At 37.5% G+C, this 27,400-nt stretch overlaps 2 protein-coding genes across 3 annotated transcripts in view; one reads left to right on the forward strand and one right to left on the reverse strand.

Annotated features, from left to right (window-relative positions):
- ADAM10 (ADAM metallopeptidase domain 10) overlaps positions 1–12,954 on the forward strand; it is a 41,784-nt gene extending 28,830 nt beyond the window's left edge. The window contains exons 6-16 of one of the 2 annotated variants that reach the window (XM_083871083.1): positions 696–845; positions 1,985–2,077; positions 2,687–2,870; positions 4,495–4,658; positions 5,726–5,909; positions 6,805–6,955; positions 7,263–7,446; positions 8,622–8,730; positions 9,005–9,225; positions 9,897–10,023; positions 10,498–12,954. In XM_083871083.1, coding sequence (XP_083727209.1) covers positions 696–845; positions 1,985–2,077; positions 2,687–2,870; positions 4,495–4,658; positions 5,726–5,909; positions 6,805–6,955; positions 7,263–7,446; positions 8,622–8,730; positions 9,005–9,225; positions 9,897–10,023; positions 10,498–10,592 — 1,662 coding nt within the window. In that variant the 3' untranslated portion in view covers positions 10,593–12,954. The remainder of the gene's footprint in view (positions 1–695; positions 846–1,984; positions 2,078–2,686; positions 2,871–4,494; positions 4,659–5,725; positions 5,910–6,804; positions 6,956–7,262; positions 7,447–8,621; positions 8,731–9,004; positions 9,226–9,896; positions 10,024–10,497) is intronic. The other variant, XM_083871084.1, reaches the window with a different exon arrangement.
- A 2,886-nt stretch (positions 12,955–15,840) lies between these two features.
- LIPC (lipase C, hepatic type) overlaps positions 15,841–27,400 on the reverse strand; it is a 51,903-nt gene continuing 40,343 nt past the window's right edge. The window contains exons 5-10 of the mRNA XM_083871242.1: positions 27,180–27,297; positions 24,991–25,224; positions 23,380–23,622; positions 20,009–20,129; positions 19,078–19,296; positions 15,841–16,970 (exon numbers count right to left, since the gene is read on the reverse strand). Coding sequence (XP_083727368.1) covers positions 16,865–16,970; positions 19,078–19,296; positions 20,009–20,129; positions 23,380–23,622; positions 24,991–25,224; positions 27,180–27,297 — 1,041 coding nt within the window. The 3' untranslated portion in view covers positions 15,841–16,864. The remainder of the gene's footprint in view (positions 16,971–19,077; positions 19,297–20,008; positions 20,130–23,379; positions 23,623–24,990; positions 25,225–27,179; positions 27,298–27,400) is intronic.

A 27,400-nucleotide genomic window follows, 5' to 3' on the forward strand; every position in this document is an offset into this window, starting at 1 on the left:
ACCCAGAAAACTATGCAATATGGCTTGTTAAATAGCATCAGCAACTTAGTTTATTTATGTTGTGACTCCAGGAATTGTCAACATTAATGTGCTTTTCAGCATTGGTAACAATAACATGCTTTCCCAAAAATTTGCTTGTAAACCTTTATGGAGAGAGAGGCCCATGAACCAGTGAGGAGTGTAATGCCAGTGTGCTACCAGATACCACTTGGACTAACCAGTGCTCCTTTAACTTCTTCTTCAGTGCCCCATTTGTTCATGCTGAAGTGCTTAAACATTTCTGTTTGTAGAGGTAGCCAACCGACGGAATTACAATTTGAAATAACTGGTGTTAGGAAGTTAAGTCCCACCAATGCTGATTTTTTTCCTAACCTACCGTTTACTTATCTTAGAAAAGGATTATAAAAAAGAAAAATTCCAAAGATCACATGAATTTAAAAAAAAACCCTATGTAACGTTGACTGCCTTTTGTAATATAAAATGAAGTGCAGAGAGAGCTTTTGCTAAGATTACATTCAAAGTATTTGAAAACTGAGCATAATGTACTTAGTTCAAGATTCATCAAACTTTGTAAGTTAAAGAAAAAGAATGAAAATCTGTCTGTATTAATGGAATATGTTTAGAACCATTGTTATTTTTAGGTAATCTAGCGTGGAACTACAAAATTAATGTATTTCTTTCCTGTGCATATGTAGAAGCCTGTGGAAGAGCCTAAGAAGGATGATCCCCAGCTTTTGAGAAAAAAGCGTGCCACTCAGGCTGAAAAAAACACCTGCCAGCTGTATATCCAGACTGATCATTTGTTCTACAAGCATTATGGAACCAGAGAAGCTGTGATTGCACAGGTATTTCCAATCCCTTTGCTTTAAATTACTTACTTTTACTTTATGTAGTCCTGGTGAATTTCATTTAAGTTATCTGCGTGTATTTTTGCTTCTTTACTTTATAATGCCTTTTTTCATTTGTTAAAGTGGTCTTGACATAATTGAAGCAGGATTTTTTATTTTGCTAAAAGGATGCTGTTTCTGTGACAAAAGTCCTGGGTACTTGTGCCTCCTTTAATGGCAGCTGTGGTGTGTTAACACCTCTGAGCAGGACTTGCAGTCTGACTGTTCTCAGTTCTTACTCAGAAAAATAATATTTCCTGAAGAGTTCTGTCCTGTTTGACAGCCTGCCAAGTCTCTGTTTTAACACTTGTATAGGCTTTCCTTTGAAATTCTAGCTCAGAACACTGTGAGCTAACGATGCTGAGATCTATTCCTGTAGTATCTGATACAGTGGATGGTTAAAAAAGCAGTGGCAGCTAAAGGCAGAAGCTTTTCATTTGTCAATATACTATTAACTGGGAAAAGGGTCAATATGATAGTGGTTTTGCTGATAATTTGCTAAAAATATAGCTAGCATGTTAACATACTTCTCATAAAGTCTGAAGTTTCACTGCCACTTGCAGATCTGAATTCTACTATTTATCACACTATCCATAGGCAGTTCAAGTAGCATTTTTCAAAGCCGAGAAGTCACCTTCAAAATCAGCTTTTTAGTGAATTAGCATTTCTGCATGCTAGAAAAGGTAAATGATAAGTTTTTTTCACGTCTTCTATTAGAAATGAAAGAATAATTCTTAACAAGTAAACATTTTTTCTCCAAGAAAGAAATTTAGTTCTTTGAATATGATTTCCACTACAGTGGTATCTTATCAAAGCAGTGAGTAAAGGAATATCACAAACAGCTATCTGAAAGTTGATAGAATTATGTGTTAAAAAAAAAAATCAAATGGCAAAATCCTTTGGTGGTATCTGGCATGGCGGTGATGCAGGTACTGGTAGTGATTTATTTCCATTATCTGCCATCATTTAATTCAGAAGGTCTATTAAGAGTTCCTACTGCACAATATCATATATTGTAGGCCTTGCAGCTATTGCTTAAGATAAGCTACAGTGCAGTGCATAAATCTCTGAACTGTAAATACTTTTGTTTTCAACAGATTTCCAGCCATGTGAAAGCAATTGACACCATTTACCAGTCAACAGATTTTTCAGGGATCCGTAACATCAGCTTCATGGTGAAACGAATCAGAGTGAGTTGTGCAGGAAATGCTTTCAGCTTCACTGCTGCTCTGAGGCTGTATTCTTCAAATGTCTTGTTCACTTGTACCCATTTATTGTTTTATAACAGTCTTTAGCACAAGTGTCTCTGCAGGAAATGATGCCCTAAACCATTTATTTAGTTTGGTTTTAGTGATTATTGTCAAAAGCCCTCTATTTCTGTTATTAAGCTGTGGTCAGTTTTTCTATAGGAATCAGCTTTGTTTCAGCACTGTTGTTGTGTGGTGAAGAGACTATTGCTATTCCCCAATTAGTTTAATATTTAATAGAGAATGGCTATCCAGGTTGGGACGTCCTTGCAAAAGTGATAATTTAGGAGGATAAATACAAATTTTTGAGTACTGATGGAAAAGAAATAGAAGGGAATAAGCAAATGGGGATTTACTACATAAATGCAATTGTTCATTTACTGTAGTGCTTTGTTTTCCAAATACTGGGGTGGTAATTTACAATCAAGGTTTTAAATTTTAGACATCTTTAACCGTGTAACATAGGAAGGTACTGACAACAGTGAACTTCTTAGCTGGCATGTGCAAGTGGAAATGAGTCCTCTCTTACAGTTTGTTTCAATTTACTTTTAGATTAACACAACCGTAGATGAGAAGGACTCTTCCAATCCCTTTAGATTTCCTAACATTGGTGTGGAAAAGTTTCTGGAACTGAACTCGGAACAGAATCATGATGATTATTGCTTGGCCTATGTGTTTACAGACCGTGATTTTGATGATGGAGTCCTTGGTCTGGCTTGGGTTGGAGCCCCTTCAGGTAATTCTAGACAAGCCTTCAGTGCTGTGAGATAAAGTACTGTAGGTAGGCACTAGGAGAAAGGTAGAAACTATCTTTTAAACTGACAGCAATCTCCTAGCTTTTCACCATTCTGGTTGGGTATGGTTTAATTTTATTTTTAGTATACTGTGCCATTTCAATTAATCTTTCTGTATTTCTGCTGAGCAGGATATGAATAATAAAGAAAACCATATTTATTTTGTTATAAAAAGGTGATATTACTTGGATTGCTTTTTATTTACGGTAGATGTGAGCGGCCAGTAAAGTGACAGATGAAAAAAGTATTTCTGCTCTATATAAACAGAACTTAAAACTATGAGGACTACACAGCAGGACCTTTAGGTTCTCTAGATAGTACTGAAAGAATTTTTTTTTTTAAATCAGTGAGATCTTGTTCTGGGAGATAACAGAATAATTACTGCATGACTCTTCTTGAACTGATTCTCATTAGTTGTGTATTTTGGGCCTGAAGTATGTCCTTTGATGTAAAAAAATCTCAATTAGTGAGACTTTGCAAGAGACAGAATACCTTAATGAGAACATTATTGAGAGCTTTAACGTAATTGAGCAATGGTGGAAGAAACATGAAACTGTTCATAAAGGGGTATAAGATCAATAAACCCATGACTGCAGTTGATATGCTGTGTCCACCTGTGTGGACTAACCTTAGTGAGTGTGGAAGAACCATAGGAAAAATTCACCCAGATGATGAACAGAAATGAGAAATTGGGTCTGTGATAACTGTTATACACTGTGCAAACACAGGATGAATTGGAATGTGCAGTCCATAAACACTGCTGTCAGAACTGAATTTAATTGAGAAATACTATGATCTTTGAGATTCTCATCCTTAACACACATACTGATATAGATTAAATGGGATATGTCACTAAATTAAAATTTTACTTGAGAAAGGAAGGCTTCTTTAGAGTGGTTTTTAGACATCCTTTACATTAGCAATAGAATAGCTGAATTTTAGAACATTAATAATACTTCAGTAGAAACTCAAGCTACGGAGAAATTTGGTGAAAATAAAGTAAAAAATTTGGGAATTTTCCAAACAGGAAGTGTGATGCACTTGACTTCCAGCCTTCTAAACATGGGTCTCATTAACCAACACATCAAAAGCATTTTCGCCTTTAGTTTGTACTTTTTCTGTCAATGATAAGTAGGTAACATTAGGCATTTTATATAAAAGCTCTTGCTGTGAGAGAGGATCTCTGAATTTACTGTGTATTTTTTTACTCAGTGAAATCCAGATAAGATGTAGATTGAGGCCACTTCTGTTTCACATTGCACCCTGCTAGTCTTGTGCTACAGGTATGATGGAATAAGGGCTCATCCATGCAGTGAATGCCCAAAATAGCTCTCAAAAGCTATTCTAAACCAGCTGACTTCATGTGTGAATGTATCCAATCAGTGTGGAGAGCATTTGTGTGAATAAATCTAATCTACTTTCAAGGTTGTGATGATATTAATTATAGAGAACTCTTAGTCTCTAAACCTGCAGAGGCAAACTGTTTGTTGCTCTGGATGTCAGTATACAAGTAATACAACTCTTTTTTCCTAAATGTGTGACTGCTGTACTTTTGTCTGAATGCAGGGAGCTCTGGTGGAATATGTGAAAAAAGCAAATTGTATTCAGATGGTAAGAAGAAGTCTCTGAACACTGGAATCATCACTGTCCAGAACTATGGCTCTCATGTGCCCCCCAAGGTTTCTCACATTACTTTTGCACATGAGGTTGGGCATAACTTTGGTTCCCCTGTAAGTATCACTGGTGATCTGTTCACTCCCTCTCAGCCATTTCATAGGGTGTGATTTACAAATGGAGGTTTTACTTGTTATAAACAAGGAAAGCAGAATCCTGACTTCATGAGCAAATGTGCACATTCATTGTATAAAAACAATGTGGATGGCAACTGAGCCCTTTTATGAGTATTTGACAGCACTGGTGCAACAGTGCATTTTGCAAATTGTTTATTTATATTAGTTCAATCCCTTACAAAGGTACTTTAGTATTGTTCCCTAAATACTCCCCTGTCTTTATGAAGAGTAAGGTCACATGCATCTTGTTGAATGTATTGTACTTTATTCTGGAGAGGAGGAAGAAGCACTGCAAAATTGATTAAGATGACACTTTATTCAGCAAGGGGCTCACATGTTCAATGTTAGATGTTTTATGCTTACAAGTTTATATATGAAAACAGCAGAGGGAATTAGGATACCAAGAAGAATGTTTTCAAGCAGAACTGTTTCAGACATTTAGGGATGCAACTTGTTTGTGGCAAGCTTGAAAGCATGGGGCTTTTTGTTTTGCCAGTGTGTAATGCATTTTGTTCCTCATGCTGGATATTGTAGATGTAGTCACTGCCTGACAGACTCTTGCTCTGTTTTGAAGTTCTCTTTGTACCTCCCTCAAAGCAAACAAGAATGGACTGTGGCTTCTATTAACTCCTCCTGCTTTTATTCCACAGAATACTCATTACCCTTTCGTGATCATAAAGCCACTCCTTTTAGGAGATGGCAGCTTTTCCAAGTCAATATTCATCCTGGGACATGGACTTGGGGTAAATTACCAAGAATGCTAATAAGATAAAACTCAAGAAATTAGATACTTGCTACTGTTGTTTTGGGGGAAACAAAAACAACAATAGAACAAAGAGAGCCTGAAATCAAACCTTGAGTTTACATATAGTTTTTGTATTGCAAAGAACCTGAGAGTGTAAGATGGTGATTTTTTTTTTTTTTTAAATTCTGTGTTAAGGCTACCAAATCCAGGTTACTTTTGCACCTGCCATGGTTGAGTTATTTAAAAAATATTTGTTTTGCAGCATGATTCTGGAATGGAGTGCACTCCTGGAGAGTCCAAGAACTTGGGACAGAAGGAAAATGGCAATTATATCATGTATGCAAGAGCTACATCTGGGGACAAACTTAACAACAATAAGTTCTCCATCTGTAGCATTCGAAATATCAGCCAAGTTCTTGAGAAAAAGAGAAATAATTGTTTTGTTGGTATGTATTTAATCCTCCTGAGACCAGAATAGCTAAGATATTATTATAATGCTTAATTAAAAAAAAAATAATTTATTTTTATCTTAATTTTTAAAATTTACTGAAAGATTCTGCAAGTAAAGAATTGAATTTGAGGTCTCCAGTCCTGTGTCAGGTTCTGGGCTGGCCAGCACAGAAACAGCAGGACATACTGGAGTGAGTCCAGCCAAGGGCCACAAGGATTATTAAGGGACTGGAGCATTCTGACATAATTGGAGAGTCCAAGAGAGCCTGTTCAGAGTGGAGCAGAGATGGCTGGGGGAGGCTCTTCTGTGTCTCTGTAAATGCCTGGTGGGAGTGAGTAAACAAACAAGGTCAGACTGGTTTCAGTCATGCTCATTGTGAAAGGACTAGAGGTGAGGAGCACATATTAAACTGCGGAGAATCCTACTTAGACATGAAAAAGAATTTTGCATGAGTTTTTATTTCAGGAGTCTGATGTGTGAGCTCTCACAAACTTTGTGAGCTCACGCTCACATGGGTTTGCACATCTACTCAATAGGCTTGGATTTTGGAGTAGTTCACCCCAGTGCCATCAGCCTTTGCCTCAAGCTCCTCTGACTGGAAAAGGAGTGCAGGAAAGGATGCAGCTCCCTGGGAGACTGAGCAGAAAGCTTGTTCTTACACTCCCACTCCTAGCAGCCAAAACCTTTTACTCGGTGGCTTAAAATTCTATGAATTGTGGGGATGACTAAGCTGGGTGTCAAACAGTACTTCAAGTTGACTTGAGCCCTAGTCTAAAGTCCAGCTTTAACCAGGCTCTTTCAGTCGTGATTAGCTGGATGCTTGTTATGGTTTATAAGTATTTGCATATTCTTTGTACTGCTTTGTACATAAATATACTGGCATTTTTCAGAGTCTGGGCAGCCCATCTGTGGTAATGGACTGGTTGAACAAGGAGAACAGTGTGATTGTGGATACAGTGACCAGTGTAAAGATGACTGCTGTTATGATGCAAACCAACCAGAAGATAAAAAATGCAAGTTAAGGCCAGGCAAAAAATGCAGGTATTGTTCACATGTGTTACACTACGTTTTAATTTTGGGCATTTAGTGGGAACTTTAACGGGGATTTTGGAATCTGGATCTGCTTACCTGCATTTTTATGAAAGTACTGATTTTGTTTAAAATGCTTTATACAATGAGTGAGAAGTACATAAGCATAATTATGCTATGGTAAACATTATTTTCAAGTCACATTTTGATTAGCACAAATCAGAAACTTGTTGAGTGCCTGAGTAGGTTTCAGGGTGAATAGTTTGTTTGGGATGATTCATGCTTTTTCTTGGCATCCACAATTTGTGTTTGTTTGCAGCCCCAGCCAAGGCCCGTGCTGCACTGCCCAGTGTGATTTCAAATCCAGGACAGACAAGTGTCGCAATGACTCTGACTGTGCTAAGGAAGGGATGTGTAATGGTGTCAGTGCTCTCTGCCCAATATCTGAACCCAAAGAAAACTTCACAGTGTGCAACAGGAACACCCAAGTCTGCATAAAGGGGGTATGATTTTTACACTCTTATGTAACTGCTAATATTGTTTATTGCAGGGCACTGTATTGTGAATTGATATGGTTTCTGTACTTACTGCACAGTAAGCTCAGTCTCTTTTTTCTGTATAGATGTTTGATTTATTGGTGTCAGTCAAAATAACAGTGAAAGTACACTAAGGATTAAGAAGTAGATAACGAATCCCAAGGTAGCTGAACTGTCTGAGAAAGTTACATTTAAAGTTTTTTGTAAAAATCAGGATTATGAAAGTGTTTTATTTTCTAGTGCTACCTTTTCACTTCAGTCTTGGTCAATAATTCTGTTGCTTTAGAAAACTAGATATACTGCCAATAGAGGATGAATTTAGTTTATTGGCAACACACAGTTTCTCCAAACGTGTGCATATAGCACTGATGTGGAAGCATATGGAATTAAAATTATTCTGAACTGCCATTAGTTTCCCGTGTTAAAGGGAATATGGCAGTTGCTATGAAATATTGATGGGAAGTCTCCTATAAATTGATCTCTGTTTACTTGGAAGCAAACACAAGCAAAAATCATCCTCCTAAAGACCAGTAACTTGTGTTACTGTAAGTTTGTTTTCCACAGTCCAGGATTTTAATCAAGTAGTGCTTGTAATATTTTTCAGCTAATTTACAGCCATCTTAAGGATAGAGGAATGGTCTTTGTATAGTTACTGATCTTAAAACAAAATTATAAATACACTGAACTTGGAGTTTGAAGGATCCCCACACAGTGAAATTAAATACAGAATCTTTTCTGCCATTAATTTTTATTATTTTCCAGGAGAAATATTTGTGTATACATGCATTAGATTTATTTTTCTAACCATGGTTTTGAATAGTCATGTTTCAGTGTGAACTGTGGTGCTGTGGTGTTTTGTAGGGTACTCTCAGATTATAAAAGAAGATACTGTGTCAAAAAATAAAATAGGGCAAATCACCTTTTAAAAAACTAGAAAATACGCCAAAATATTGACGTTAAATAACTGCGATAATTTTTTGTTTATAAGCTTTGGGAAAAAAATTGAAGCAGTTGCTTTTATTGATAAGCATCTTTAGACCTATGATTATGCTTTCAGATATTAATTTTTAATATCTTTCCTAATGTCAGTGTGCTTAAAAGTGGAATTGATTTTTGTGCTGCTGTGTTTTTGTCTCCTACAGCAATGTGCTGGTTCTATCTGTGAGAAGCACGGCTTGGAGGAGTGTACATGTGCTAGCTCAGATGGCAAGGATGATAGAGAACTGTGCCATGTCTGCTGCATGAGAAAAAGTAAGATTTATCTGAATCATAAGTGTAAATAGAGCAGGAGGGGTCTGAGGAACCTGCTCATGGTGTTTGTACTTGAGTTTTTGTTAGCTTTGAGAGTATTTTGTTCAATCGTGGTTTCAGACAGACATTGCATTGTACTGTGTGGGAAATAACATATTCTGCATTTTTACAGAGTCATAGAAAAGCATTTTGAACATATAAACAATGGGGTGGGCATTCTTGCGTGGATGTTTTATTACAACAATGGTTTGATTAATTTGTATTCACTTTTCAGTGGACCCATCTACTTGTGCAAGCACAGGCTCGAACCGATGGCAGGAATACTTTCATCTTGAAACCATTACTTTGCAACCTGGATCTCCCTGTAATGATTTCAAAGGCTACTGTGATGTGTTTATGAGGTGTCGACTGGTAGATGCTGATGGCCCTCTAGCTAGATTAAAGAAAGCAATTTTTAATCCAGAACTGTATGAAAATATTGCTGAATGGATTGTGGTAAGTATATTTTTATATTACAAGTCTAATATGAAATGTTCTTGGTAATCAAGATTCACTGTTGATAAGTGTTGATATGCAGAGTGCTTCAGCATTCTTCAAAGTATAATTAGCCCTTGTTTCACTAGATAAGCACCCAGTGTGCAACAAATAAAGTTTGCTAGATTGAAGGGAATGGAAACAAATAAATAGGGTCTTTTAATACCTCTATTCATTCACATTTTCAATTTACTCTTCTTTCATGTTTTGACTCTTCATATTTGAATGCTCTGACTTCTTTTAAGGAACTAAGTATTTTGATCTTTAGCATTCATCATTTTTATTGTGCTAGATGACACTTTAATAATAACAATATACTGGAAGAGGAGCTAGAGTGAAACACTCTTGGCAATTTTGTGTAAGCTGTTGATTGTTTTAGGGTTATACAGCTCTGCTGGAGTGTATATTCTGTAAAGTACCCCTCTGATTCTAGAATGGAAATATTGGGGCTTTTCTGTGGAAGAACTCTGGGGACATTTCTTTCAAATGTTACATCACATATTCTTGGTGGTGTTTCAGAAAGATTTTTGATGACTTCTAAAATGCAGTGAAAAGCCATAGTCAGTGTCCTCTGTGCATATATGCCAGCTCCCACACAATCTTTTTGTTATTGTTGTGCTTTTGTTTTTTAGGCTTATTGGTGGGCAGTGTTGCTGATGGGAATTGCATTGATCATGTTAATGGCTGGCTTCATTAAGATATGCAGTGTTCATACTCCAAGCAGTAATCCAAAGTTGCCTCCTCATAAACCACTTCCAGGTGAGTACTCCAGCTAATTATAGAGAAACAATTTCTCTTCAGTTGTTTTGTTCTGAAGAGAAATTTCAGGTGTTTCAACCTGCAGTTCTTGGTCTGGCACTGTGAAACTACAAATGGAATTGATGCCAGTGAAACAATTCACGGAAATCTAATTCCTGTCTTATTTTCCTGTAACACAATATGGATATCAAAAGAAAGCTTTGAAGACTTTTTCCATCATCAGAGTTCCTTTTATTTCCTATTCCATGCTACATTTGGTAAGAATTGGCCTGTTTAGGGAAGTACTGTTGAGATACTGAATGTATTCTGTACATCCTCCATGCACTTACTCATCCAGTTAAAACTTTGCAGGTCTGAATCCAAAGCCTTCCAGAAAAATAGTTGTACTTAATTTGCATGACCAGGGCAACTCTTCTGGAAATAACCTGAGTTTTTAAAATGGATTTTAATAGTGGTTGCTTTTCTTTGAAACAGGCACTTTAAAAAGGAGGAGACCACCACAAACCACTCAGCCCCCACAGCGGCAAAGGCCCCGAGAGAGTTACCAGATGGGACATATGAGACGCTGACTGCAGCTTTTTGCCTTGGTTCTTCCTAGTGCCTACAATGGGAAAACTCACTCCAAAGAAAACCTAATAAGTCATTGCCCCAGTCTAACTCTCAAAAATTGAAGAGGAAAAAAAAAAAGCATGATATGCCCTCAAAACAAGTGGAAGTGATTAATTTTTAATGAGAGAATCTTCCAGCTCAAAAAGAAGAGTGTTTTTCTTGAGTATTTTTAATTTAGTGGCACGAAGTTCTAGCATATCATGATTCTTTCCCCCTTCTGTGCTCTTCATTGCTGCATTTTCTTCACTTGCAGGCAAATATGGCTGTAGTAAAACTTTTACTCAAGAATTGAGAAAAAGATATATTTTTCAACTGCCAGACAAGGCTAGGAAGCTAGACCACCTCAGCATTGGAGACATTACCTGTCAATGTATATACATTGTTATATGCAGACATGTATTTCTAACGTACACCCGTACTCGTGTGCAATTGTAAACAAGAGAATTGCAATATGGATGTTTCTTTGTATTATAAAACTTTTCCGCTATTAATGAAGAAATTACTGTTTAATTGACATACTCAGGATAACAGAGGATGATGGTGTGTAGTGGTCAAGGGTCCTGTGATGCTTTACACAGCAGTTTTGAATCCAATCACACTTTTTTTATCGTTATCAAAGTTGTTTCAAGCACTCATTTCATCTTTATCCAACAGCTGCTAAGACACAGCATACGAGCCTGGATGGTCTTAGAGAGATTTAACAGGTCTTCTGCAAACTTTGCAAATGTCAGAATGTTTCAAAAATGTTTTATTGTAAGTGTCTTCCTTGTAGCTCAGCATAAATATTTTTAATTTGTCTGATTATTCAGTGAAATAATGAATAGTTAGATCAAATATTTCCATGCTTTATTAGAAAATTCTGCCTGTTATTCAACTTGTTTTAAAAATTGCAACCACTTTATTTGGGCTGTTCAGATATTCTTACAGTTTGGTAATCAAGTTCATGTTCTGAGGGATATGGAAAGAAAGAAAAGCTGTAGTTTCCAGTTTTCTTTTTAATTTATCAGGTGTTTGGATAACTTTTCAGCATGATACTGTTGATTGATAACCACTAAAGTAGAGTGATTTGCCTGGCTACTGAGGCAGAGTTAAAACTGTAGTTAGGACTACCAATTTTCCCACATTTATACCAGTAGTGAAGTTCAACAGCACAATGTCCCATTCCAGAGTTTTTATTATGAATGTAAATAATTGGCATTTTTGAAGATTAAATAAAAGATGTCTTAAGGTGCTTACTGCTATGCAGGAGATGAAAGGGGGCATTACAAAATGTTTAAGCTTGTGATGTATTTATTGCTTGTTTTCCAAAAGCACCAAGCTAATTAGAGATGCAAATGGCTATAATTTTCCTGGCTTTGCTTAGGAGAAAATTTACTAAGGGTTGGACAGGCTTCCTTTGTTTGTTTTTTTTGGTTTTGTTTTGTTTTTTAAGAGTATAAGGTTTACACAATCATTCTCATAATGTGACGCAAGCCAGCAAGGCCAAAAATGTTACAGAATATAATGGGATCTCTTCCTTGTAAACTTGTACAGTATGTGGTAACTTTTTCAAAATACAGCTTTTGTACATGGTTTAGAGACAAATTTTGTACATGAAACCCCAAGTCCAATAGACTATATAAATAATTCTAAATGATCTTAACTAGTTAGAAGTGTACGTAGTCGCTTTTAAGTCATTTTAAATACATTTGTTTTAAGACTGTGCAAAGATTGGAAGTGGGTTTGCATTTCTAAAATGGTGACTTTTATTCAGCAAGAGTTCTTAGTAACTTCTTGAGTGTGGTAGACTTTGGAACATGTAAATTTTTTGCCTGTAATGTTATCCTGTGGTAGGATTTTGGCAGACAAATGCTGCCCTATTTTATTTTGAGTCTAAGTTAAATGTTTTTTTGAAAACAGAAATGTGCACTGAACTCTCCACTGCAAGTCAAGATGTGGTAAAGCCGAAAGGAAGTTCAAGACAATGAAACAGAAATACTACTGTCGATTTCATGTCCACTGTGTTTTATACAGTCTCTTTTTTGTTCACTTTGGAAATTTTTACTAAAAAATGCAAAAAATAAAGTATTGTGCAAAGATATGTAAGGTTTTTTGAAACTTGAAATGCATTAATAAATAGACTTGATGAAATCATCTTCTGAAGATCCATTTACTTGTTGAGCCCTGAAAGCAAAGAGGAATACACAGACTCCTCTTTGCTTGATTTTTGGCTTTTACTGTCAAGCCAAAATGTAGTTATACTATCTCTGTCAAAGTGCCCCTCTGAACTTTAACATCCTGCAATTATATATAAGAATAAATGTGTTTGTGTAACCTGTTTAGGGAAAGCCATGAAATTAATTTTAAATTACTTAACATGATCACAGGAATAAAACTTTTCTTACCTTTCAAATTAAAACTAGTTGCTGGTGGGATGTTCAAGCCTGGCATCAGCTGATGGATACCTTTGGAAATATATTTGGAGAGGAATGTTGGAATTAATATGCAATACTCTGAATACACAATTGATGGTTGAGACTTACAGAAGGAGCAAATGTGTTTTTTGCAAGGTGTTTTAAAACTGCTAAGCTGGGTCTGTGGGTTTTTATGTGTGTTGCATGGTTGATTTAAGTGATAAGACTGCTTTTAAAAGCCAGGTCCTGCCAGTGAGTCTCCCATTCTTACGGCTGTTTGTTGAGAGTGGCCTGCTTGGACATCTGTTTCCCGAAGTGAGCAGGGTGGACTTTGATGTTATCAAAGCATACTCAGAGTTCCTTCCTCACAATGCTCCCCCCACCACCCCCAAGACTTTTTATAGAAGTGCCTTCTCCCTGTAGCTAAATGGCACTGTCTGTGCAAAGGGCATTAAAAGAAAATCCCTTGGAGCAGAGCCCTTCTGCAAATCCTCATAGAGGTGGTGGTGGTGGCTGTGTTTAAATCTGTGTAGGAACACAAACCAGAGGGATGGAATAATGCCTAAGCAGCTTAAATACAAGTTTCAAGTATATTTTAAAATATAAATAAAACAAATCAATACATAATTTTTCAAGCTAATATTTAGCATAATCTTATTTGTACCTATTAATTTATTAAGCTTGCATTTTTTACTGTTTTAGTTATTAAATATATACATTTACCTTGTGTAGAAGCATATACAGTGTAGTCAGAATGGTGTGAGCATGACAAGGGCATCAAAGTCTTCATAAGCAGTGAAACTTTATACCACACCATACCATTGATGTAATTTGGTTTTTAATTAGTGTTCCGATATTTCTTTCAGGAAAAAAAAAAAACACAAAAAGGAAAGAAGAGGTTTTTATTTCTGCATATTGGAGGTTCATTATTACAGAGATGTGGTAAAAAGGACAGCAGCCATCCTGTCACTCTGAGCTGTGCCTGCTCTGACAGCAGTGAGCCCCTGGTGGCTTCCAGGGTCTCAGATCAGCTGTATGGAGTGAGACAGGAGAAATTCAATGAGCACAGAGTAAGGCACCACTATAGGCACTTGAAATTGTAGGTATGACTTCAGGTTTATGTTCAGGCATAGTGAGACTGAATATATTACAGCTTGGGCTTTATTCTACTTTTATATCAGAAATTAGTGTAATGGGTGTCGAAACAGGGACAGAATTTGTTTGGGTATAAGATTTGTGAAAAATGGCTTCAGAAGAAGTATTTTCATATCTGCAAGAGTTCAAGTACTGAATGTTCTTTTAGTTTTCCTCTTGACTTTTTAAAACCTGTGAAATTGTCTTAGCTGAGGATATACCAGCTTCTCTTAGTTGAGAACTGGAGAATGTTTTCTCAGGAAAAAAGCAGTGAAAGTCATCAAACTGCTGTTATTCCCATTTCTTGAGTTTCAGCACAATGTAGATACCTCTGACTCTTCTTCCACCTGCCTTTCCTGAAGCAATGCCTGTTTCTCCTGAAGTTTAAACTCCTTTATCAGCCTTCTTGCCAAGTAAGTGATAGTAATTTGCAATAAATGCCAGTTTTGATGTCTGAAATATTTCTATGAGTGTAGTTTCTGTACTGGAGGAGTACAGCCCAATTCGTTTTAGCCTTTATCTCTTGCTATGTCATCCTTCAACATCTGAAAAAAGCTCTTTTTGAGGAGTAGGGGTAGGATTTTGTTCAGGAACCTTACACAATTCATAGCTTAGAAACAATGTAGAGAGATGCCTAATTTGAGTTAGCCACATGTACTTCTCTTTCTGTTTACTCTCATTTTCCATTGTGCTTTGGAAAACTAAAATGGCCACACTGTCATTTGTTCCTGCCTGTCATCCTGCAGGACATGGTCCATTGTAACTTCATGCTCCTAAAAATGCTGTCACTGGGTCTGCAGTAATTGAATCTCTCTATAAGTGGATTATAGCTACTGCAAATGAAAAAAATCAACCAACCAAAGGGCCTTGGTGCTCACCTAACTCTCAGATACATAGGATGAAATTTCCTTCTGTGAATGCTCCTTATTTGACTCAGCTATTGTACTTAAGCAATTGATTCTTACACAAACACAGAACATATTACAGAGCTCTCATAAAATAAACATGTTGCAAAATTTAAATATTTGAGATAGCAACCTGAAGCATGAAATAATCACCAAAGTTATAATTTTTGACACAGAAGGTGGAAATACTTTGGTGTTTAAAAAACAGTTAGCTTCATTGAACAAAATCTTTCAAATCTTTGTGTTCAGTGAGGAACTAAGGATTCTTTTGCATGGACTTTGTATTTAAATAGATAAATATTTATCTAATCAAGATGATACTCCTAGGAGCCATTTTAAATATTGGAACAGCTTCTGGAATGTACACCTCAGGATGGACAACAATTCTTATTTGAGATCTAAGTATCCTTCAGTTCCTGTTGTCATTTGTGAGCCTTTCTGATTCTGAACTGAGTATTCCTGTTCATTTAAAGGGATGGTGGTCATTGAAAACAGCTTGAAAACAAAGTTAATATTCTGAATGGTTGGCAGAGATGCCTGCATTCACATCTGATCACTGCTCATGGCTTGCACAATCTCCTCAGCTTGTTCATTTGTCAGGCTATCTAAATACATCCCACTTTATTCCTGAAAACGTCTGGATATTTTGATTCAAAATTCACTTCAATATCTTGGTGTTAAAGACTATGCTTTGCTTCAGGTCTTAGCACTTTCTTGCACATTTTTTTTTTACCACTTAGAGAACATTTAACACAAATTACATTCAAAATTCAGAATTCAAGAAACCTTAATTTTTAATGATCTTGTGCTTAGCATTAAAGTGACACATGAATACATATACATTGATTATTGTTTCAGTATGCACAAACCATAGAATAAAAACAATCTGAGATAATAATGTTCCTTTTTGTTGTTTATATTCTGACATAGGAAACAAGGGAACTGCATGTTTGACCTTACAAAGTTTGTTTCTATGCTCTGAAGCTGTTTGAATGTTTAATAATTTTCATTTATTCTGCCAGTTTCAAGTAAAGCCAAAATCTGGTATACAGAGATTTAGAATCTAAAAATCTCTGACCTTACCTGAATGCATGAAAATTATTTAAATGCAAAATTTAATTGAACTTAGTTGTGCTGGAATTTTGTGTAGTATACTAAGCATCATTCAAATAATTAAATTGCTAGTAATTGAAATCAGTTCTCTAATTAGTTAAATAGCAAAGCCTTTTCAAAGAGATCAAAGTTTATTATAGAATTTTTAGATTACTAATATTGGGGTTTTCATATGGTTATTACAGCTCAAGCATTTTATATTTCTATATATATTTGGCAGTATTTTCTTTTATGAACTGTTTAACTCTCCCTTCATTAGGAAATAGTTCATCAGAGTTTTAACTGATAGTCCTAGTATTAATGTTTCAAAGTATTTACTGGGAAACAAGGTTTCTTTTCTCCTTAAATCCAACAAAATTAATTTTTTCACAGGCTTATGGCAATGATTTTGTCAAATAATGTTTTTATTTCTGGTGAGCAGATTTTTTTTCAGATTTTAAACAGTTGAAAATTGACAGTTGCCTTGATGAAGCTGCTCACTGATCATTTTCAGAGTATGCTCCTAGATGAACAAAGAGCATATTTCAGCTTACTGTCAGATGATGAAAACTAAATATCTTAATGTATTTTTTTTACCATCTCTGAAACTGCTAGGATATTTGATGCAGCTGTGAATTTTTAAAACACTTTACTAGATGTATCATATTTTGATTATTGTGGCAAGGAGTTGTCTTTCTGTGTTCTTGCTCATTTTCTGTTTTGTCTCTGGAAGCGATCTTCACACCTCACAAATGTCTTCACTTGGGATGGATGAAGGTGAATGTTGTCAATGCTTTGGGGGCAAAATGTGTATCTGGAAAGAAAAGAGAGCATGTCAGCATAATGTTGGTTAGAAAGCATAATGTTAGAATCTCCCATTCTTTAGCCAGTTCTTTGACAGTTCTTTAATCCTGTCTTTGACAGGAAGGTGTCTTTCTGTTTTTATGGGCTTGTGAGGAAAGAGCTGTATCTGCCTGCCAGACCATAGGTACAGAGGAAGAGAGGAGCAGGCAGCTCCTGGGAAATGAGTGCACGGTGCCTGTGTCTCCCTGGTGTCACTGTGCACGTTCTCCACATCACACCCTCACAGCCACTTGGGCTTTACTGTCACTGGGGCATTGCCATTGTTCCAACTCCTACTGTTACCACCACAGTGGCCCTATTTGGGCTGCTGGAATACTGGTATTTAGCTGGGAGGTTGCTAAAATCAGCTATGTAGGATTCTAACATCAGCAACTGCCTATGCTACAGAAATGTTGGAATTTGGTATTTTATTCCTCTTAATGGTCTGTTAATTGCTTTTTAAGTTTATGCTGTTACATCTCAAGTCTTTGCCATTAGATATTCTAACAAAGGAACTTTCATCATGTGTACAAAGATCACGAACGTCTAGAGGTAGAGATATCCTGAGATAAAATATTGTCAACTGTTTAAATGTTTAAAAAAGAGAAGTCAAAATACATTTTGTGTTTACTACCTTTTTTTAATTATTGAATTTCCAAAATTGCTCATTCTGCAATACACAATGTTTGGTCTTCTGAGGAAGGCAGAAACCTGCAGAATTTTTTTCTTTGAAGAAAATACTTTTCCTTGAGTGTCCTTTGTTTCTCCTTTTAGAACCACCTAATAATCTTTCTTTCCCCCCCTAAACATTGATGCAGCATTTCAGTGATAAGTGAGTGTCACTGCCCAGATTGCAAAGAACAAAACCCAGCACATAATCAGTGTCCACTAAAAGCTTGGCACAAACTGCTTCCACTTGCAGCAAAAAAAACTTCCAAGGACCATTAGATACCAGCATTATTTTTTGTCAGTATAAGTGCCCCCCTCACTTAATCATTTCCTAGATAAGGAAAGTACTACATCAGCAGTATTTGGCTTGTGCCAGGTTACTGGCACAGCTGCATTGAATAAAAGCTTCCCAGTTAGGAAAATTACTTCTCACCTTTTATCTCAAGGTGCAGGAACCTGTACTTAAACAGAACTCCCGAGTTTGCAATGTATGCTTTACTTTAATTTGCTTTGCCAGCTGGATCAGTACTGATTTTGGTGATATTAGAGAAACTCTTTTTATTTTAATGGCAGGAGCACATGCCAAGTGTCAGGTTAGGAAAACACCTCCAAAATACATTTTTAGAATGATTCAGCCTAGGAGAATATGATCCTTCCTCTGTCCCCCAGCACACAGAGATTGTCTTATGAAATGTCTCTTTAAATTGTCTAATTTGTTTTTTGTGTCAATATTAAGGAGATGCAGCTCTGCCAATAAGTTGTTCCACAGGAAGTCTGCTCCCGTTGTGGTGGTAAGGGAATGTACCAAGGAAAAATTGCCTTCTAAGACTGAGCCTCAGTTACAAGGTAAGGCATGCTTTTCTCATTAACCTTAATTAAACTGCTCAGTTAAAATTTCTCAAAGGATTAAAGCAGTGAGAATAATTATAAGGGTTTTTTATTCTGTCTTCTGGCTGAAATTTCTCTGTATGAGTAGGCAGTTTCCAATGTGGTGTTAGCATTACTGTATGTAGAGAACAAGGCTGCTCAGACTTGGTGATCCAGTTTCAAAGCAATAAAGGGAAAGAAGAACACCAAAAATAATCAAAGGACTGTTTAGTACATGATCCTTCTAATGAGTATTTTAAAGAATGGCGATACTGAGTTTCTCTAGGAAGTAGGTATTAAAGGTAAAATAATTAAGATTTGGCATATTTTTTGTAAGTAGTAATCTGAATATTTCATTATGTTAATGTTGGAGTCATTATCTTGCATAGTATCTTGTTTCATTGAAATTTCCTATGGTCCTTATGGAGTGAGGTAATTACATTCATTGGTGTGACTGCTGGGGCTCAGATGCTCATATTTGAACTGGGATAACCTGTGTGCCAAACACCTGTGGTGTCACTGAGTGCTCTCATTACACTTACTTTTGCTGTGTTTCCCCAGCTTTCACTCTTATTGCCTTCACTATAAGTCCTGGTCGACGAGTGCCTTTTGTCCATGGCATTATGGTTTGAAATGTGTCCCAGATATTTTCCCAAACTGGAGCTCCTTCCCATTTCAACTTGATCATTATGAGGTCACCGATATCCTTGTCCAGGGTGATGAGAAAGGAGTAGGTTTCATTCCCAGTAATACTTTCAACTCTACAGAAAACAAGGTGAGAATAATGTTGTCTTAATTATTATGAATTAAAGTGAAAAAATAGGATTATTTCCCCTGCAAACTAGAAAAAGAACTGTTTCCTTCTCCAGGACAAAACATTAATGTCTTGAGAATGTTCTTCCTCCAGGTGCAAAAAAGTAATGAGACATGACAACATGCTAGGAAAGAAGCAGAAGTGACAGAAGCTTGAACAGCTGATGAAGCAGTAGTGGTTTCTGACAGCAAATAAAAGGTGTCCCATAATAACATCTAGGTTACAACTTCTGCCTGCTTGAGCAAATACTGGCCCACACTCTTGCCTTTGCTTTCACTAATACAGATAGTGTCCATTGTGATAAATATCCAAAATTCTTTCTCTTAATTACAGCTGATTTTTTCATTTGTGTTTTAATGATTACATCTCCCTGTCTTAGCCATGGGATGGACCAAAAATAAATGTGCAGAAAATTTTCCAAAATTTTCCAAATTTCCAAAATTTTTTGTTTTCTAACAATTTTTTTTCTGCACAAACTGTATCATCATTGTAAGAACTTGTGACTTTCAGGGAGTATGAGTGAAGAGAGTACAATTTCCAGTTCATGTTCACTTAGCTGTACTAAACCATTTCATTCACAGCATGATTATCGATGTGATATGATATTACAAATTGGCATCTTTTGTCACACGCACAATTACATGTGATACAATACTCACAGTGGGATAGGCAGGTTTTTAGCATCCTCCTTAGTCCCTGCCAGAGACATGGTGAAAGCTGGGTCTATCCGCTTGCCTTGGATTTCATTGATGATGTGGATCTTGAACTGATAGTGATACACTGTAGGAAGGAAGAATTTGCAAAAAGTGGCAAAATGCATGGTCAAAGAATCAATAGACAATCAATAGAAATTTTGCCAAATTTCTTAGGCAAAAGAATTTTGCCTTTCAGAGCAGAAAGCTGATGGTTATTCCATTTTATTTTTCAAACTAATTTGTTGAAATTAAAATGTCATTTTTTTCTGGTTGTTGCTGTGCTGTGTAATCTGTTGGCGTTTGAGGCCCTGTTGCTTTATTTAAAGGATGGAGAAAAAGGTAATCAGTGTTCAGTTTCCTTTTGGGATAAAGTATTCTTCATGGGAAATATTTCAGCTTTTCTGAAGTTTAATTGTCAGAATTTCTGGCAAGCCCTCTATTTAGTGACCAGGCAAATCCTTGTGACTGGGCATGACTAGAGATACATGATACAGATCAAAGACCTTATGCAACATGGTCAGGCTGTTTCTCTGATCAACTGGAAAATTGCTCTGCAAAACAGATGACTCACAAACTTTCCTTGACTGCATAATGATACGTTGTGCTTAACACACATCTGTTAAGAATGTCATTAATGCTTCAAGGTCTAGGGAGCTTCTAGAACACTGTTTAGAAAAGTATGAACTGAGTACTGTCAGCATGAAAAATGCCTAAGAAGTCATCAGTTTGATATATTATAAATTATGAAAAAGAAAACCCCAATAACATACATTTATGCATGTGCCTACAGATACTGTCAGCTACATTTGAATATCTAGAACTCTTCTATCTGGTTTTTCTTCCAGCAATCTTCTAGACAAAACTGATAGATTTAGATATGAAGGAATATTATTGCCTGCTAGTTTTTGAGTAGAGCCTCTTCACCCACTTCAGTCTTCACTATATCTGAGAATGGTTCCCCATACTCCTAATGCAATCATCTTTTTCTGCATATGCACAGATAGAGATTTTTTTTTTCCAGTTCAGAGTGTTCCTTATGGAAAGTATTTAATGGAATGGTTGTATCCCTGTATCCTTTTGTTGTTTTATAGTTGTCATATGTAAGTAAACAATTTATTTCCTTTTGAAAATGTCCCTCACTAGAAAACAAAATGGCTGATTCTGTGCCCCAATGAGGACAAAGGCAGAGATGGTTGTTTACAGATCACTTTTATAACTAATGTGTCTTTCTCTGGGTTTTCTCTCTGTGTAAAAATTGATTTTTCAATACATGATTAGAAACAGCCTAAGGTTTTGCTGTGATTATGGTGCTTACTTTAAGGAAAAATCATATAAAAACTCAGGGTCCCATCACAGCTTTATTATAAATGTTAACTTCTGTGTAACAAACTGGGGGTTTTATTTGAACTGGACTGATGTAGGCTCCAGAATCTAATGTCATTAACTTGAAAATTAAATGTTAGATTTTGTGAAGACACAGAGGATTATTAAGTGTAATGTTCAGCTTCTCAAATTTCTTTTGTTTGTGCTTCTCACATGATCTTCAAACGTTTTTTAAAAAAAGCATTACAAAGATGACTTTGTAAGCACCTTCCCACAGTTGCTGCTTTGTTTGGGAACTTTTGTGACAGGAGATCATTGTCCAGGTTACTTTTATCCACACATGGGCCAAGGATGGTTTTTTATGCAAAACCAGTTCTAAGCATAAAAATGCAACATGTTTAATTGAAATCAAAGCCAACGGGACAGAGATATTTTACCCCAAGCTGTAACTATCTCCACATCCAGAGGGAACACAGCAGAGTGATCCCATCTCGGTGCCCGGCTGTGGAGCAGCAGGCAGCACATCCCCTCATTCCCTGACCCTGATGGGGACCTGGCTCTGGGCTGGGGCAAGGTAACGTCAGGAGCTGCACACAGCCTCTGGAGTTTTAAAATCTACCCCAAGTGTCTTCCTGAGCCATTTTAAACAGTGTTAAGAAGAAATTCAGCAGGTTCAGCTGCTCTGAGTATCATTCAGGGCTGTGCAGATCCCTCTGGAATCATCACTGAATATTTCACAGCTGTGCTAGTGGAAGACTTCCAAAATGATTTTTTAAAGTACCTGAATTTTTGTTGGGTTCTGTTTTGGGGGTTTTTGTTTGTTTGGGGTGTTTGTTAGTCTATGCTAATACAGCTGAGTAAGCGGACACTGTGGGGAGACAAGTTGTATAATGCAAACAGCCTTTTGAAGGCTTTCCCCTCCCGCCGTCAGTGCCGTGCCGGGGGGCGGGAACACGCGGGGCGCTCCCCAGCCCAGGGCCCGGGGGCACAGCCCTCACAGGAGCGGGGCTCTGGGCTGGTACAGCCGGTGCGGGACTGCAGGGGCCGGGGCTTGGCCGTGCCGGGGCTGCCGTGGCCGGGGCCGGGGCCGTGGCTGGAGCTGTGCCTGGCCCCTCAGCCCGAGGGGAGCCTCCTCCGTGTGTGTGCGGCCCGAGCCCGAGCCCTGCCCGCCGCCCGCGCCGCCGCTCCCCACACGCCTGACGGTGAAGGAAGGAGGGGGTGTGAGGAGCAGAGCTGGGCGCCAGCAGCCCCTGCACTGACAGCCCCATGGAAGTGTTCTGTCCCACATCGTCCTGCTTGTTCTCACTTTAAAATGCATTTTAAACCTTTTCAGTGGCGAGGGAACGTCTGCTCGGCAGCAGCAGTGGGCCCTGGCTGCTGAGGGCAGTGGAGAATGGTGGGAAGGCCCTGCGCCCCCTGTCAGGCCGTGGCCCCTTTATTATCTGATCATACAGCCGAAAAAATCCACACTGACTAGATAAAGTAATGTAGCAGAGCTAAAGCCAGAGTGCCAGTCTTAATTTTAGTGCTACAGTTCAGCCTTGTAAAAGTCCATGCTATTCTGTTGTCTGTCCATTGTTTGAAAAGTAGTAATTTATATGTCATTTCATAGTCTAATTACAGATAAAAATTGGGCAAACGCAGAACAGGATGTTTTAGAGGCCTCCCAGAGTAATTATGCTGCTTTTTTTGGCTTGGCTGTATGCCTGCATATGTTCCAACAAACCTGCAGAGTCCAGTTGTAGCAAAGCCCTGCAGATCAGGACCCCGGGCATCTGCCAGCCCTTGGCTGCACAGCTCCTGGGGCAGTGCAGTGTGCTTTGTCCCACAGAAATGTGAGAGCCAGGACCTTGATGAAAGGGCAGCAAGATGGCCTACTGGGATTCTCAGTTATCTCAGCAAATTGATTATTCTCACAGATTTTATGAGCTTTAATGAATCAATAAATAGGATCACAGAACTTAGGCTCAGTCTTCCACTTTGTGATCAATGTAAAAAGTATTCCCACAAACCTTTGAAGGGCATGTGCGCTCTTGTTTTCAGAAAGAGTCGTCTGCTTTTGGGCAGCCTTTCCTCCCTGATGTTGTAGCCCAGGGTGTTACACCGGTTCTTCTTACAGCTGAGGCACAGTCCTTTGTTGAAAGTGTTGATATCATTGCACCAGTAAGCTGTGCTCTGCTTGTCCTTGTGCAGCAGAGAGTCGATGAACAAATGAACTGACCTCTCATGGGCACATTTCACAGTTTGAGTGATGCCTGAAAGAATGCAACAACAAAATTTTACAAGCCTTTGTTTGTTTTTATTATTTCAACCATAGCCAACTATAAACTATGAACATATGTTACGGTTTCCCCCCACACATCCCTACCCTTTGCATCATGGTTTTGCCTCAGAAATCATACATTGTAACAATTTTATTTTTAGGATCATTCAAAAATAGAATGGCAGAACTTCCATGATAATAAACTTAAGTAATTTTCTGTTTAAACTTCTCTTGCCTGACTGTATCAGACTGTAAATGTGAACCTTGATTTAATTTTTCTGGCTGTTTTTGTCAATAGAAAATACAGCCTGAGTTGATGTGCAGTCTTTCAGATCATGCCACATTAAAGACAGCAGTCTCATTCTAAATTGCTGAACGCTCTTGGATTTTGGATGCTTAGGCAGCAATACCATATTTTGTCCCTGTTACACTGACAGACTCTTATGTTGAATTGAATTTTTCTTGCAGTTACTATTTGGAAAAAAGAGCAAAATTTTTATTAAGTGCAATAAAAATATTAAATTGGTCTGCTCTTATGAGAAGTATCTTTTTGTTCTCTAAGTGCCATCAAATGACAAAAATTATTTTGTGCAAATAGGATGTATCACAATGGACTGTTTTATATCTCCATTGATAAGCTTCAAGCTGATGCTTGGGTTCATGTTTGTCACAATTTATCTTCGAACAAGTGAGGCCTGGATTTAGGCATTGTGTGATGAGAGTTGAGAAATACTTCTACAATGCTATGTGCTGGGTGAGCAGGGCTCTTTGGGGATTTTCAGTAAACGCTTGTGGTTGTCACTGCACATCAGGACCTTTCTCAGTTTCTCTATACGTTTATGTTTAGGTACATTGGAAGTGAGCTTCTGTAGATAAAAGCTGGCCTGGAACACTGGCAGTCAGGTCCTAGAGAGAGCATCACCTGTGCTGCTGAAGGACATGGAGATGGGAGAAGGTGAACTAAGGAGGTGAGTAGTACATACCTGTGTTTTATTTGATTTGAAATAATTAATGGCACACTAGACAAATCTGGCTTAATTAGGATAAATTTTCTCATCTCCCCTACTGCTGAGACAAATACCATTAAATTATTCAGAGGTGCTTGACAGCAGGATGCTCATGGCCTCATTTTCAGGAGTGCTAGGCAGGCAGCTCAGTTCCTTACTGGAGTCAGTAAAACCAATATGAACTCAAGGCATGTAAAACTCAGACAACTGATCTCTAAACAAGAAAATACCTTGCATATAATGGGTGATAATAACAATACTTAGATGCTGTTTAAGACCACAATTCTGTAGTTTCCCAGAGAGACTCAGTACAGCTGCCCCACTGCCTCCCACTCTGTGCCATTGGTTCTTACCAGTGATCCCAAACTTTGCAATGTGGTTGTACACATGCAGGATGTGACAGCCAGGCTGGAAGGTGCCTCCGTTGGGATAAAAGTCAAAATGAGCCACAGGCTGCTTGATGCCGACACTAAGGCCCATGTGCTGTTTAGTGAAGGTATGAATTGCATCTACAAAGTTTGCATCATCTGGAGATAAACGGTCTGTTGGTGACATTCCTTCAAACAAGGGGCCAGCAGGGTCAAGGCCTGCAATAAATACAAATAATCCCATTGTCATATACTGTAAAAAGACTGTTCTGCTGCTGTGAGTCTGTGATAAATGCCTGAAAACAGGCAGCACCTGGTACTTCACAAGGTCTTTCTCTGATGGAAACAATAATAACGCTTGTCCCACAGAGGGTACATGGTTACACCTAAAGCAAACACAGGCACTGTGACAAACACTAACTGGGGCCTGCACAAGGACACAGGCCCAGAGACAGACGTGTTTGTTAGAGACAAACTGTGCTTGCTGCCAGTGTCACCAGAGGGACCTTTACGTAATTTTGTCCTTTCAAACTCTAGAGGTTGTTTCAGAGGTCCTTTGGAAGACACCAGTCCCACAGCAAGGTTGACTTTTAGCCCACATTTGGGACCTGAAACATTATAAAGCTTCACTTATTGCTTAAAAGCCCTATATGTCTGCCAGACTTTGTTTATAATTCTTCACCTTAAAAAATCTTCAAGATGGATTATTACACTATTCAGAGAAATAATACTCTACTTAGGGAGTCTTGCTGATTTTTGTTTTTTGGACTTTTTTGCATGGTGCTCTTGATTAGAAATTGATTTAGGAAGAGAACTTTGTACTTAGTTTAAAGCTGCATTCAGCTTTGAGGACAAGCTTCTAAATTTGATATTCTTCAGTTGGTACTGTGGAATAATATAGTTGCATAGATATAACCAGACAAGACTAGTAACACAGGCAACAAGTAGCAAAGTCCTCCAAAGGCATACATTTCTTATTAGCTTTATTAACTTTTATCACTATCAATTTTTGGAGCTTATTTTTACAAGTCTGAAAAACTTTTGCTGGAGAATGCCTATAGCTGTTGGAGTAAATAAGTTTTTTTCCTTATCCATTTTGAGGTGTTATGTTCTAATAAGGTTTGAACAAGCAGTTCTGGGGAACTGAAGTCCTCCAGTGCGTACATTAGTGTAATACCATGACACATTTTGTAAAATCAGCCTCTTGGCATGCAGGCACTGCCACAAGAACTGATTGTGTAAGACTGTGGTATGTGGCAATGAATCCAAGATCAGAATTGTGACTTCAAAGTACAGCCATGTGTATTTGCCTCACTCCTAAGTCTGATTAAAGTAAAATGTCTTCTCTGATAAATTAAATGTAGCTGATGTGGGTCTTGTGTAAAATGCACTTCTGTTTTCATTTTATTTAGGTTTTTTAAGCTGTCACTGTGCATTAGATGAGGAACTGTATGCAGTGTATCAGTAATGTTATAAATGTATTTTCATTACACTCATAATTAGTACAGTTACAAATCATTACAGAAGGTTCAGAATGTCACTAGTGTCACTAGTCTCTAGTCAATCAAGTGTTAGGGTTAACTTTGTTTACTTTAAGCATCTACTAGGGATACTCTAATGATAAGCTTCTTGTAAAATGTAATCCAGAACTATCATTTTCGCCATGGGAAAACTGTTTTGAATTCACTGTATGGGCACTGTCCCACATTTGAAAGCTTAAGAACAGTCAGACAATTTCCTTAATATATTTTTAAATTACTCACTAACAATGAACACTTGAATGACTTTGGGTCAAGACTGTGGCCAAAGATCCCAGGTTAGTGGCTAACATTTAGTTTAAGATGTTACTGGGAATGGATAAGAGATAAATTTAAGCAACATGCAGTTTGAGGCTTTGGTATATGATTTCTAGTCCCCATCCTTGTGTATTCTGGATGTCATAATTTGGACTTAGCTAGGAAAGATCAAAGATAGAAATGCTATGAGACCTAATTTTCAAAAATGTTTTCATAAAGTTTTCTAAATCTAATTTTTAAACCAATGAGATGAAACTTCTAAACTGTGCTGAATATGGCTATTCAACAGCTAATTGTAGATATGACATTAATATGTCAAATATCTTCATAACTTGATTCAGTTGACTGTTATTTTTCTTAAAGGTATAAGTCTTTTACCTGTAATTCTTCCAATCTTTTTTGTACCACTGATAAAACTTCCAGCAAATCCTGAAACATGAGCTCCTAGGCTGTACCCAATTAGATGAGCATTGCTTCTGGAAAATTGAACGGATTCCTGGAAGATAGTGGCAACTTGATTTAGATGAAGAAATGTGAAAAGTAAACAGTGAAATATCTATTACAAGCTGAGAATACTGTGAATTATAATACAAGAAATT

Source organism: Zosterops lateralis (assembly GCF_965231275.1).
Source record: "Zosterops lateralis genome assembly, chromosome: 13".
Lineage (NCBI taxonomy): Eukaryota > Metazoa > Chordata > Aves > Passeriformes > Zosteropidae > Zosterops > Zosterops lateralis.